General features: G+C 32.3%; 2 protein-coding genes across 4 annotated transcripts in view; one reads left to right on the forward strand and one right to left on the reverse strand.

Annotated features, from left to right (window-relative positions):
- Positions 1-2,370, forward strand: part of LOC127725353 (ALK tyrosine kinase receptor-like) — a 67,977-nt gene extending 65,607 nt beyond the window's left edge. The window contains exons 19-20 of the mRNA XM_052232283.1: positions 834-924; positions 1,247-2,370. Coding sequence (XP_052088243.1) covers positions 834-924; positions 1,247-1,294 — 139 coding nt within the window. The 3' untranslated portion in view covers positions 1,295-2,370. The remainder of the gene's footprint in view (positions 1-833; positions 925-1,246) is intronic.
- LOC127725357 (2'-5'-oligoadenylate synthase 1A-like) overlaps positions 1-14,604 on the reverse strand; it is a 308,747-nt gene that overhangs the window by 5,956 nt on the left and 288,187 nt on the right. For 2 of the 3 annotated variants that reach the window (XM_052232288.1, XM_052232292.1), the window contains 2 exons: positions 13,541-13,719; positions 8,538-8,741 (listed from right to left, as the gene is read on the reverse strand). In XM_052232288.1, the coding sequence (XP_052088248.1) occupies positions 8,600-8,741; positions 13,541-13,719 (321 nt within the window). In that variant the 3' untranslated portion in view covers positions 8,538-8,599. Of the gene's footprint in view, positions 1-95; positions 178-8,537; positions 8,742-13,540; positions 13,720-14,604 lie in introns of those variants that run through there. The other variant, XM_052232291.1, reaches the window with a different exon arrangement.

The following is a 14,604-nucleotide window of genomic DNA, read 5'->3' on the forward strand; positions in this document are numbered from 1 at the left end:
TTAGATATTAAAATTTACCATGATATTTTGATTTTGATTTTTTCTAACGATTTTAGCAATAGGAATGAACAATACAAATAATAATATAATATTACCTTTATAAATGTGGTGTTTCAATCAATTTGACGGAATTCCCTGTTGTCAGCCATATTGTTGTAAACTTGAAGGAAGTTGGTACTTGAAAATCAATTCACTCTGCTTAAAATACATTTTTCACTTGAATAGAACAGTTCAAAAAGCATAAGGATTGTCAATTATCGTATCAATTCACTGAATGAGGTGACCCTCATTTTATTTTCTATTAACCAGTGCCGCCTCGATCTATTTGTTAATAATCACAAACACATTGCCTGAATACGGGTGCGAATGTTTTCAGACATTGCATATATATATTAAGACTGAAATTAAAAAACTAACGATAGAACAAGACGAAATTGACGATCACTTCAAAGTCTTGGAAAACAGGTTGAATTAATTAATGGAGAGCTTCATGTCATTCAACTTCCCAAACCTCCCAGGGGTAGAGGCAAATATAACCGATGAGACAAATGAGCGTCTCAAATTTCAAGTGTGGGTAGAAAATGGAAACTTGGTCCATGGGTTTAGGAAAAAGTTGGTGAATTTCCAAAAGTTACTCAAACAATAGTTCTAGTCTTCCCCAGCTACGTCAAAAAAGGGCTTGATATGGATGTAGCTCGGTTGAGAGATATACTATGTACAGCATTATAGTGGTCCAAAAAGGAGACATTATATCATTTTGAGGTTGTCAAGCTTGATAGACCCGAGATAAAATAATTTGACGTCGATTCAAATAAAATTCTCTAAATTTTCAGATATCAGCTTATGAAGAATTGTTGGGCGGATGATTCTGTCTCGAGGCCAAATTTTACAACAATCAAAGAGAAATTATCCAGTATTGAGCAGGTATATCGAACGTATATGTATCTAATAGTTTCGATTGCAAACATCCAAATTCATAAAGGGTATATATATATACAAATCTACATAGATCAGGTGTAGTGACATACTAACCTCTACACGAGATGTTAAATTCAATCTTAATTTGGCTTTAAAATTAGATAGATGTCAAGGCAAAGAGCTAAAGTATTATACTGAGTTGTCTATTTGTGTAGATATAAATGTTTTTTTTTATCTAAAAATCAAGATATTTTACGTGTTACCCACGTTAAAACATATTAGCAACTTGAACTTTCTAATATAATATGACCTTTGTTTTATATTTCAGGGTGATAACACCAGTACATCTAATCCGTATTTGTCAGTGCCCTGTTAACGAAGCAGCACCATTATTTATATCATTCAAAGACAGAAACAGTTAGGTCGAACCTATGAATGTACAGTATGTGATGAACCAATCATATTCTAATTAAATTGAAATATTTAAAATGTAGATACTTCCAATGACGATGATGTCATATTCATTGTATATGTGCCACTGGTGATTTGGCAATCAACACACCATCAATATAGTAGGGTAAACTACGACATTGTTCCATTGATACATTTTTTCTTTTATTAAGTATTTACAATGTTATGAATGTTCGTACATGTGTGCATGAAATGCCTGTTTAGTACTAAAGCGTTGTATTGAAGGTTTCCCCATCGCATTCAACTATACCTGTACTTGACAGAAATAAAACCAAATTTTGTTGTCATAAAGTGCTGAAATATATATATTCTCCGTGGAAATATGGGAATTCTCAGAATAATTGTTGATAACGATATAGTACAGTGCACACTTTATATAATAAAATTAGAAAATTACGAATTGCTTAATGTAAGTAGCAAAATACTAACATATCGTTCCTGTTATGATTGTCCATCTTACGCCATATGAGAACAAATTGTATTCTATGAAAATGAAATTGCATATCGTTAACAGGTCTTCACAGTTTTAAAAGACTGATTTCTTTAGCCATTTATCATAAGAGCCATAAACACGGAATGCATCAACGAATCTTGTCCTGTTGGTAAACGAAGTCCTCCCTATATATAAAAGACAATATGTTGCCCAGTATTCATCTTGATGGTATTTGTATTTATGTGTTTTCTAAATCAGGCAAACTTTTGCCACCATTGAATGAAAAGAAGGGTCAATTAAACTCCCTTGACCATTTTTATTTTACTTTTGACGATTTTGAATATTACAGGGACATTCATGGTCTCGAAGTTGGAAAAGTTTCCGGGTAATTTAATTTATTATCCGGGTCAATTGATTATCCATCTAAAGTTAAAGTACTGTTTCGTTTTGTGTTACTTAACGAAGTTGGTCATGTTCGTTTTGACTTTCTATCATTGATAGTTTTACATGTTTCTCAATTGTCGGTATTTGTTTTTATATATTTAGAGAAATTATTTTCTAAGACAGTGTTGTTAATTCTGTTTCATTGACAGAAATTTCAAAATCAATAAAGATAAAACTGTTATTGATGTAATTATTGTTTTAATATCCGAGGATGACAATTTACAAAAATCTGTTCACAAGAGATTACATGTATATGTTAATTTTGGTGTAGCCCCTGTATAACCACAGGTTATCCGAAGGAGAACGTCTGTCGTAAAGTTGTCACATATATAGACGCCTATATATAGCCACCCGTTACATTGTCCAGGTGATGCAACATCTGGTGACATGTCGATGTCTGGAAAGCTGAAACGTTGCATTTCATAAGCATAACAGTTACTATATTTCCTTAAGTCTCTGACGAAAGTTGAATGTGTATCCATTAAATAAGATAATTTAACAATACTACCTATAATGGTTTACTTTTATATATTGTAACTTGGATGGAGAGTTGTCTCATTGGCACTCATACCACATCTTCCTATATCAGTATTCTTATTATTGGTGTGTTCAAGTCACGAACTTAATTTATATACATATTTTCTAATTCGGTGTTTATTTTTGAAAGAATCTATTTTCACGTAGTAGAAACCAGGTTTGTGTTATTTCCATTGTAGTAACGTGATATTTTTGGTATTGTAGTACAATACTGTTCTCTTGTATATGGATAAAAGAGAGGCGAAAGATACCAAATAAAATTCAAACTCAAGTCGAAAATAAACTGACAACGCCATTGTTTAAAAAATAAAAAGACCAACAGACAAACAACAGTATACAAATCACAACATAGAAAACTAAAGAATGAGCAACACGAACCCAACCAATACTTGATTTCAGGTGCTCCGGAAGGGTAGGCAGATCCTGCTTCACATGTGGCATCCGTCGTGTTGCTCATGTTATTAAACAAAAACCCGGTAATAAGTCTTATTCGGTAGGTCATATTCGGGGAAAAGGGGACGGGATTTTAGTTACGACAATTGGAACATATCCGCTGTCATCTGTGAAACGGATATTCCACAACGGTCAACTTACTCGTGATGGCGTCCGTAAAATTTACAAAGGGACGACTTCAACTTCACCACTTGAAACTCTTGGTTTAATAGCTTCTTTGTGAATAGCAATCCTCTATCAAGGAAATCACGATAGGAAATACAAGCCCTGGAATATCGTGTCAACTGAGAGATATATACTCCGTATGCAGGCGCTGCTGAAATGTTGCTACACAGAAATCGAAAGTTTACAATTGGGAAGCAGAAATCATCTTTTTTGTTGTAAAGATTTGTTTTCAAGCGACCCTCAATGTCAATATTTAGATGTAAGTCAAGATATGAGGTAGACTTAACTGTATCTGTTGTATCCTTTTTCTCAAGTTCGATGGGTTAGATGCGTTCAACATAGTCACCAAATTTTGAATTATTTAGTGAGAGAACATCATCTTTATAGCGGAAAGTAAAGTTAAAGAGTACTGCTAACTTCTTTTCTTTCTTCCTAAGAAGTTCCTGTATGAAGTCAGCCTCATATGAATAAAGGAACAAGTCGGCAGGAAGAGGAGCACAGTTGGTTCCCACTGGATAGCCGATTGTCCTCCAAACGTAACAAATATGTTGTCAATCAAGAAATCAAGTATCTTGATAATGTCAGTTTCAGATAATTTTTTGTTTGAATCAGAGTGAGTTTGTACTAAGTCAATTTATACCTCCCTTAGACAAGATACTTGAATCTACATTGGTCATTCTTTTTTATGAAACAAAGCAGGAGCAACTCTTTCAATTTGTCTTTTAGTTTGGAATGGGGAATACTTGTGTAAAGTGTAGAAAAGTCAAATGTTTTATACTTTTGCCATATGTAAGAGTCTTAGATTGTATGTACTCTGAAAGATCTTTGGAATTTCTTAGTATCCACACCTGATTCACGCCACCTTTAATAATTGATGCAAAAAAATTATTTACGACAGTTCTTTGACTACTCCAGAAATTGCTACAGTATTAAGTATGTGATAGTTTCGATTCCATAACTCAAGGTTAATACATAATTTAAATGGCAAATAACAACACTTGAAAACAGCATCAAATGACAAATATCAAAGTGCATTTAGTACTTCATTTTGAAAAGTGGTCCCTAAAACGTTCAGTTATCCATAATGATTGCATACACGTCACTAGATTTATTTGTACACACACTGAAAGGTACTTGACATAATTTGGTTTCCATAATTATCCGTGTGTAGTGGCTGTTGGTTTGTAATCATGATTTTTATGCATCCAATACTTTTTGATGTTTATTAAAAAAAGAAAAACGTGCTTGAAACAAAGATTACAGACCAGTACTGGACAGAATTTTTCCGTGCTTGTTACTGTTTTATTATCACGATTCTTTTGGATACAAAAAGATACCAAAGGGATATTCAGACTCATAAGTAGAAAATAAACTGACAACGCCATGACTTAAACGAAAAAGACCAACAGACAAACAACAGTAAAAAAAAACACAACATAGAAAACTAAAGAACTAAACCGAAGACTGAGCAACACGAACCCAACCAAAATCTGGGAGTAAATTCTGGTGCTCCGGAAGGGTAAGCAGATCCTGCTCCACATGTGGAACCCGTGGTGTGGTCATGTAAGTACAAACCCGGTGAGAAGTCTAATTCGGTAGGTCACATTCGGGGAAAATGGGAACGGGATTGTAGTTACGACAATTGGAACATAACCGTCGTCATCTGTGAAACAGATGTTCCATAACGGTCCACCAACTCGTGATGTTTACAGAAAACACTGGTAAAAACATATATCAAATTGTTATGATGACAAGAAGAAAATAATCCGATCCACTGTAATATAGGCTTATACACGGAATCTCCATTAAATCTATCAAAACTACTAGTTCAACAAACAAGTTCGAAAAAAGTAGACAAAGTCGTGTAAAAATGGGCTTTTTAAAGCATGCCTACTCGAACACGTTTACTTATAAGCGAAATGATTGTCAGATTTTTACACGTAACGATTAGTGAAATACATTTAAATAGAAACAAAACTAGCAGCCAAGGAGAATGCAGTCCAAAACCTACACTATTCACACCAAAGATATGTCATTGGCATCAATTCCTGATGTAAATATTATATCTTAAACTATATTATCACGTTCTTCAAACGCTTCGAGTACACACCCGATGTAATATACGAATATATTGGACTGGACTGAATGCAACTAAGGTGCCTGAATACTTCCGATTATTGCGACTTTGCATATGCAATTTATATTCACCTGTATCATGAAGGGAAAACACTTACCACCACCAAATGTTAGTTTCCTACGTGATTATCATTAAAATCAAGTTTAAACTATTCCATGATAATTGTATGGTATAGAAGTTGCAACAATTTAAATGGAGCAGGACTGCTTATTCTTCCGATGATCCGGATTCTATGCAATTATTGGAAATTTTCAGACATCTTGGTGGCACTCATTCCAGACACGAGTCCTTAAACTATATTATATAAAGGCAACAGTAGTATACCGCTGTTCGAAACTCATAAATCGATAGAGATAAAAACAAATCCGGGTTACAAACTAAAACTGAGGGAAACGCATCCAATATAAGAGGAGAACAACGACACAACAAAAACACAACATTAAAATGTAACACACACAGAAACGAACTATAATATAACAATGGCCATTTTCCTGACTTGGTACAGGAATGTCGGGCTTGCATTTCCTGTCATGATTTCCTTAATAGAGGGGTGCTGCTCACAAGAAAGCTATTAAACCAAGTTCCAAGATGTGAAGTTGAAATCATTCCTTCGTAAATGTTACGGACGCCATCACCAGTTGGTTGACAGTTCTGGACTATCTGTTTCACAGATGACGATGGATATGTTCAAATTATTGGAACCACAATCCCGTCCTCTATTCCCCGAATATGAGCTACCAAACTAAATTAGACTTATCACCGGGTTTGTGCTTACATGAGCAACACTACGAGTGCCACATGTGGATCAGGATCTGCCTACCCTTCTGGTGCACCTGAGATCACCCCAAGATTTTGATGACGTTCGTGTTGCTCAGTCTTCAGTTGTCTGTTCTGTGTTTTGTGTACCGTTGTTTGTCTTTTGGTTATTTTCTTTTTTGCCATGGCGTTGTCACTTTATTTTCGACTAATGAGTTTAAATGTCTGTAAATTATCCTTCGCCTCTTTTTTTACTTACCTTTCATTTATGTCAAAGCATTGATGAATCGTTGTGCTTTTTGAAAACGTTATGCCAACAAAAACAGTTAAACAAAAGTAAAAAAAACCAACAAAAATATGATATATAAATGTAAATTAAAGTAGGTAAATCGTAATGAGTTATTGATATGGATAACTCGTTTATAACAATTTTAGAAAATGATTACAAATACAATAATAAACTGTTTTTAGAGTTACCTTGGGGCAGGATTATATACGTTCCTAATATATTGCTAACTGTAGATACAAGTAACGTTAGGTTTAACTAGTAATTTAATTTTATGTTTAAGATTGTCTTATCCAATATTTTACTTAACTAGGACTCAGACATGTCCAAAATTGGTCTTGGGACATATCTTAGTTTTAGGTGATGTTTTTTAAAGTGTCTTAAACCATGATAAATTCTAGAATTTATCGTAAAGTAAGGACATCAAAGTGAATGTCTTAAGATGATCTTAAGAATTGTTTTTTATTCTAAATATAATTAGATTAATCCTGTTAACGGTATCTTATGAAATATACGTTGTCAGTTAAATGTATTCTCGTGAAGTTATCGTGTGATACGTACATGTAAAATTTGTCTGAAGAATGCCTCTAACGATTTAAATCAAATGTTACATGTTGAATATAATAAGTAATTGCTATTATTGATTCCCATAAAAAGAGCAAATAAAATAATATGCTGCATATACATGTATGTGCGACGTACCAAAACTGTTATTTTTCAAATATCCCGAGAGCAACAATACATTTAAAAAAAATTTGTTTGCCAATCGCATTACACTTCACCAAAAGTCTTCAAATATCACAATAAAGATAAAACCACCAACTGTAATTGGCCTTTTACAACCTTTTGGAATCGAGTGTCACTGAAGAGTCTTTTGTTGACGAGACGCACGTCTGGCGTATAACAGTTTAAGTCGGGTATCTTTGATATGTTAATGTAAAGCCTCATTTCTTTCTATGTTAAAATATACAAATTTCAGCAATCATATCTATTTTGTCTTAAGTTTAAATAAAGTGACAGTCATTTCATGTCAAAACTATACCTTATCCTGACCTGTGTGAAAAATTCAGCATGCCTTTAATTGCACATTAGAGCGCACTTGTTTCCAGAGACTTGGTATTACAAAAAAGGTGCTTAGTATCTGAGCAGCAGGACAAATCCTTCTATTCAAATTTCATATATTTTTTTTTAATTTCAAAAGAAACTTTCAACAAGTGTACCAGGTGCTTAAATTTTCATTTGATACCAAAAATTGCTCAAATTTTTTACTTATTGACAAAGTAACAGCTATGTGTAGGAACTATTTTGTTTAAAATATGTACTACTTTCTTGTATGTTCTTTCTGACAGGGCCCAAATATGTGGCTCTATACAATTTTCATAAAACTCAACCACAAAAAAAAGTTAATAGAACAAGTTGATGATGAATAATGGTTCTGTATTTATTCAACTACTTTGTATTTTGTATTTTGTATTTTTTGTCTTTGTATAGTATTATCATTCTTACTCTAATAATCATTGGGTTATTGTTAAAGAAAATTAGATATATTATCTGATGTAGTAGACAAAATGATGCTTTAAAATAGATTATCAATATAACTAAGATTGTCATGAGACCATCCTGAATATGACTATCTGAGGACAGCTTTGATTTACAGTCTAATATGTATCATAGGATGGTCCTATGTTTGTCCTAAATTTCATCATAAGATATGTCTTAGAACACGTCTTAAAATACTTTTGTAAATTGTCCCTGTATGAGTATATCTTATACACGAGCACCTGTATTACGATTGACGATCGGAATGCAATCTCAACTGCTGTTGTCATTTTTAATTCAATTTACACAACATTGATGGATTTAACATGGCAATATATTAAATACCAACTGTTGGTGTAAAACAACCTACGCAAATAAAATCAATTAAAAGTACAAAAGAATATGCAAATCAGAGTTTTATAGTGTAGTTTCCATTTCATGTGATATATTCAAAGTTAAGTTAGACAAATTTAGAAGTAGCACTTCTCATCAAGGGTTTCTGTAGGAATGTGATTGCCGCTTGGCTTATTTCATCCCAGCGACATTTTGCAGCTTCGTTTGAATACGGATTAACAGGATCTATGATATATGGTACAGCATACCTACAAACGTAAAAAAAATCGTTCCTTTTTTTTTTATTTATGCCGTGTACGTACTCAATAGGAAAAAATGGAAAAAAATATTACAGGTGCAATTATATATCTTTAAACAAAAAACAAAAAACATCAAGTGACCCCAAACCCTAGAATAACCCGAGAACCCATTTACCAAACCAATTACGCAATGCACATTTATGTGTAAGTTTTGTAGATTTTGTCTTCTAAACCAATGCAAAATATTTTTAGTAGGGTACTTTAATTACATCATACTAACGATAAAATTCACTGATTACCGTTTGATTGTAAAGATTTGAAGAAAAAATCATTCTTTTCAAAAAGAGTTTTGTTTTGACAGTGTTGATATCCTTCAATATATGATGTAAGGCAAACTATAAAGTTGTTTTCCTTTAATGTAGATGTTAAGAAAACACAATTATCATATCATAATGCTCGATAGTAAAATAACCGTGTATATAAAAAAAAACTATGGGTGCATGACTACTGTTCAAGAAAGAATTGTTTAGAATTTAAAGAAAGATAATTTTTATCCTTTCATTGCACTCACTATGACTCTTGTATTTAATGAAACTTTCACATTGATTTTTTTCGCTACTTATCTATACTATTAAATGAGAAGACCTCATTTTGTGTGTCGCTTCTCTTCCTTCCACAATAAATTAATCATCATGCCTCTGTGTCCTATAGGTACCATGCATAGTTGCATTTGTCATCCTCGCTTATGATTATTCAGTTTGGGTTATTTTGGGAGGAAAACGAAAATAAAGACGTCAGGATATTATTTTCGTCATCGGACGGAGTTTAAGTCATAGACAAGACTTCCGTTTAAGACAGTTTTAAAATAACACATAATTTTCATAAGTACTTGGGGACAGGACAATTATTTTCGCGTTTTTCTGTATTTTATGATCATACATATACTATAAATAAAGTGTATTTTCTATTTACTATCAATTCCAAGTTTACTATCCACGGCGGTCACTGATATATTATTATATAGACTGTATGTTCATAGTATACAGAAAAACGCGAAAATAAATCAAATTAACAGAAAACAAAAAATAACAGACTTTGGAAAAAAGGGGGAGGGCTAAAAAAAAATACCATAGTGTCCACAAGTACATATGACTTTTGATACCTTTCCTGAAATTCTCCAGTCATAAAATCTTTTACAAAAAATCATCCTACAACAGTTTACATACTTTCAACCACGCTCTAAATGCCCGCGATTTCGCAGGTGTTTTCTAGTTAATGTTTTATTTGTCCGTATATTTATCTCGTTGCTTTTTATCTATTTCGTGAGTATTGTCCTTTGAATGTTGTCTTCGAATAATTCCGTTAACATATATATTGTGATCTGTATCTTTTACCCGGTATTCTTATATACCTATATGGAGTTAGTTTCTTTCAGCACGACAGGTCATTCTTTTGAAGAAACAACCGAGACGAAATAAAGTTTCAATGAAATGAACTTCAAGGCATAAGATAATGGCCTGTCATTATTTTCATTGATTAAAATGCAAACAATAGTTTACTAAATCATTTCTATTCATTTGATAGTGATCGTGTGTTGTTACCAATTGGGGTTTTACTTTTCAATTTTCTATTTTTAAAAACATTTTAGGCAGAAACAATCCTTTCCTCAGTTTATTAACGTCGTTAACGCAGATTTCAATTTTCGAAACAAATAATTTGTGTTTATTTTTTCGCTACAATAAAGGGATTTGTGTGAGATATATCTAATAATGCAAAACATTTCATAACACCTTTCAAACAAGCCAAATTTTATCACATTTCATGTGTAGGAGTTTTCAAAAACTTAAGTATACAATCTTGTTGGTCCACATTGTATTGGAAATCATACTTTTGTCCGTTTTTCGGGATAAATTTACGATTTTGTGATCTCTTCAAGCCAGTTCTTGAGTTTTTACATTTTCCTCTATCAGACCGTAAGGTACTTCATAATGGGTGTGGGGTTATAATATTCTATCCTGATTATCAATCATTGAAGAACAAACTGTATTGTTAGACAAAAGAAAGTAAACAATCATTCTGAATAGTTCGTTAAAGTTGTTTTAAACATAATCTGCGGTATAGATGACATGAAACAAGAGAAAAAAACATAGCAACCTTTTATAAAATAATATAATAAATAACTTACAACGTGACTTGTATATTTTCTACACCGTAACAATTAATTTGTTTTCTTTCGTCATAGATATATTCTTATTATAACTGGACAGCGATTTCTATAGTTTATATCTTTTATAGATGATGCATATTTTGAGGTTTAAATATATATGCATTATCTGACTTCTATTCCGTCAAAAATTGGTATTTTCTGGAGAGATTTAAGGGACATGGGACCCAATTTTAACCGATCATAATAAAGCTGAATATTCTTTTCTCATGCGTGTAGGTTTAACAACGCCCAACGGCTCAAATATATGGTGAAATAAAACTCTCTTACCTAGTTTAAGTTATAAACGTTAATAATCACTGTCCAAATCAATCAAAATATTACCGTAATTTGCATGAAGCAAGAAATAAAACAATTGTTTCTGAATATGAAAAATACAAGTCACTTGTTAAGTAATTTATTATGTTTACTTTATAGAAAGTGGGTGTTATAATGTTTTATGAATTGTTTCATATTTTTCATCTAGAACCTTTTATAGCCGACTATACGGATTGGGTTTTTCTCATTGTTGAAGGCCAAACGGTTGCCTATAATTGCTAACATCAACTTCATTTGAAACTTGATGGAGAGTTGTCTCATTGGCAATCATACCGCATCTTCTTATTTTTATATTATTCAATTTAATTGATTTCTATCTTGAGCCTCGCAATACATTTTGTTCTTCAAAAAAAGAAAATCAGGATAGAAAAATAAATAAATCGCATAATTGTGCTTTAAACACTTGCTCTGGTACTAGTATTTCAATCTGTTATATGGAGTAAAGAATTGTTTCTGTTAAACCTTTAAGGAATAATCAAGATGGAAAATTGTTTCGAAAACCCCCAATTAGCAACATCACACGATTACTATCAAATGAAGTTTTTACAAACTTTAGTTTGCATTAGAATCGGACCAAATAATGACCTGACACAAGTGTACAATCCCCCGAGGCAATTTCCATAGGTAAAGAGCAAAAAAAAAAACATGAGTACGGTTGTGTTGTTAGTACTATTATTACAATTGAAAACAGGAGAATAGAACTATCAAACATTTTAAGTGGAGATTTCAACATTGTAAACGTTATATAATGGTATATATATAGAACTTAAAAAAAAAGACAAGTGTAGGTAAAATGATATTTTATCTAATTTTTAAACAAGACCTTCACATCAATGTTTTTTTTAAAGAAACCTATACAACTGCATAGGATATATAAATCCATACATAGGTAAATAAAGATCAATTAGTGCGTTTTATTTCCCATTATAAATGAGCCTTATGACGAATCTAAACCAAAACGCACAAGAAAAAAATGTCCCACTTTAATGTGATATATAAAATAGGATACACTCCTGCGAATCTTTGCATATAATAATATTAGTATACAGTATATAAATCAAATAATGCATATTTTAAAGTGTTTCTTGTCGTATAACACCTTTTGTTGTCATGATTTCCCTCATTTGATCAATCCTGACACTCTTCGATGTGTTATACGACAAGAAAAACCTTAAAATATGCATAAATTATGCCGTTAGTTTTCTTGTTTAAATTGTTTTACATTTGTCATTTCGGGTACTTTTATAGCTGACTATGCGGTATGGGCTTTGCTCTCTGTTGAAGGCCGTACGGTGACCTATAGTTGTTAATTTCTGTGTCATTTGGTCTCATGTGGAGAGTTGTCTCATTTACAATCATACCACATCTTCTTATTTGTACATTACCTATAATGCGACAACTCTTTCACAGAAATCAGTACAGTCTAGTACAGTACATATTTTGGTATTAATATTGATTCACTCATAGGGTCTTTGCATCGGAAATAAACACATTTCTAAAACCAGATGTTGGCATGATACGGGTTATGTTCTTCTCATACATTTTGCGATTGTATGATACTAAACCCCTAACGGGAAGGATTGTGCTTGATTTTCATATGATGAAGACATAATCTTTCAACCAGTTTAAATGAGGTCTGGAGATGGCATGTCAGTAACTGCTAGTAGTCCTTTGTTAATTTATGTATCGTTGTCATTTTGCTAAATTTCTTTTGTTACCTATTCTGACATCGGACTCGGATTTCTTTTAAACTGAGTTTTGACTGTACGTATTGCTGTGTGTTTGTTTATTTTTCATTGGCTAGAGGTATAGAAGAGCGTTTATATCTCACAAGACATGTTTAACCCTGCCGCATTTTTGCGCCTGTCCCAAGTCAGGAGTCTCTGTCCTTTGTTAGTCTAGTATGTTTTTTAATTTTAGTTCATTTATATGTTTTGGAGTTTAGTGTGACGTCCATTTTCATTGAACTAGTACACATATTTGTTTAGGGGCCAGCTGAAGTCCGCCTCCGGGTGCGGGATTTTCTCTTTGGTCGGGTGGTTGTCTCTTTGACACATTCCCCATTTCCATTCTCAATTGTATAGTGTATTACGAAAGGAGACAATTGAAACGTCACTGTTACATCATGACCTATGTACATGATAATTGTCCGACGTTATCAAAATCATATTAAACAAATGTTTTTTGCACTTGAATTACTATGAATTTTAGGGTCATTTTCAAATGACCTCTATGTTTTTCCTTTTAGTATACCACTAGTTTTTACCTTTGTTGAAACTCCTTATTGTAATACTCTCCGACGAATTCAACTCTAATGCGATCAGGAACAGCTATTGTTTCCATTACTTTTTTCAATGCATTTGGTAGCTTGAAATGTACAGGAGAACCGTCCTGACTCCAAAGATGAATGACCAGTAGCTCAAGAGCAAAAGAGGATGGTGATGTCTACAATAATAAAAGGTTTTAGCAATTACAAAGTTAAGTTGAAAATTTTTCGTTACTGTATTTATGACCATATATAAAAACCAGTTTATCAAAAATAATATTAGTCCGGATACTGGAATTATTGATAATAATTTCATCTGAAAACTAAACTAAACAGTTCGTTCGTTCGTTGCGTTGTTTTTTGGATTTTATAGGTATTTACGAAGCACTTTTATGTTTTCATATATTTCAAAGAAAGGATATTTGTTCTAGCTGTTTTTAAGTAATTTTGACGTCGGATTACTGCCTCAATGACGTAAACCTCCATTTTGATTAGGTCATATCCATTTGTCAAAATAAACAACCATTTATTTATGAATTATGCGCAATCTCAAAGTTAAATTGTAAACATTAACTAATTTCAGCAGAAATGTCTAATGTAGCATTGCAAGTATCATCCTACGTTATGTTTATTGTAAGTCATACCAAGAAAATAGCTCATTAAAATATTTATCATATGAAAACAAAAAAAATATGATATAATATCATATTGTTTCATCTCTCAAAATAATTTTCAAATTTACAATATATAATGTCATTTATTTTTATAAATAAATAAAATTGCATATTATTTAGTAATCAAACGTTTGCCGCGAGTATATACGAACAATCTGTAAAATATTGTCTATGAATTTAGCGTAGTAAATAATTCTATTCATATAAAGTGGAAACATGGGTGCGGCGATTCGTTTTTACATCCAAAAATGTTTATGTGCGAGCAAAACACCTAAGGTAAATGTCACATTAATATTCCAACCCGAAAAAATCCTCTTAATTTGTCTTCCGATTGAAAAGAAAGTATATATAATCGCTTTTACAGGTATAATATGTATATTGTGGCTAAGG

This window comes from Mytilus californianus, unplaced genomic scaffold (assembly GCF_021869535.1).
Source record: "Mytilus californianus isolate M0D057914Y unplaced genomic scaffold, xbMytCali1.0.p SCAF_15, whole genome shotgun sequence".
Taxonomy (NCBI): domain Eukaryota; kingdom Metazoa; phylum Mollusca; class Bivalvia; order Mytilida; family Mytilidae; genus Mytilus; species Mytilus californianus.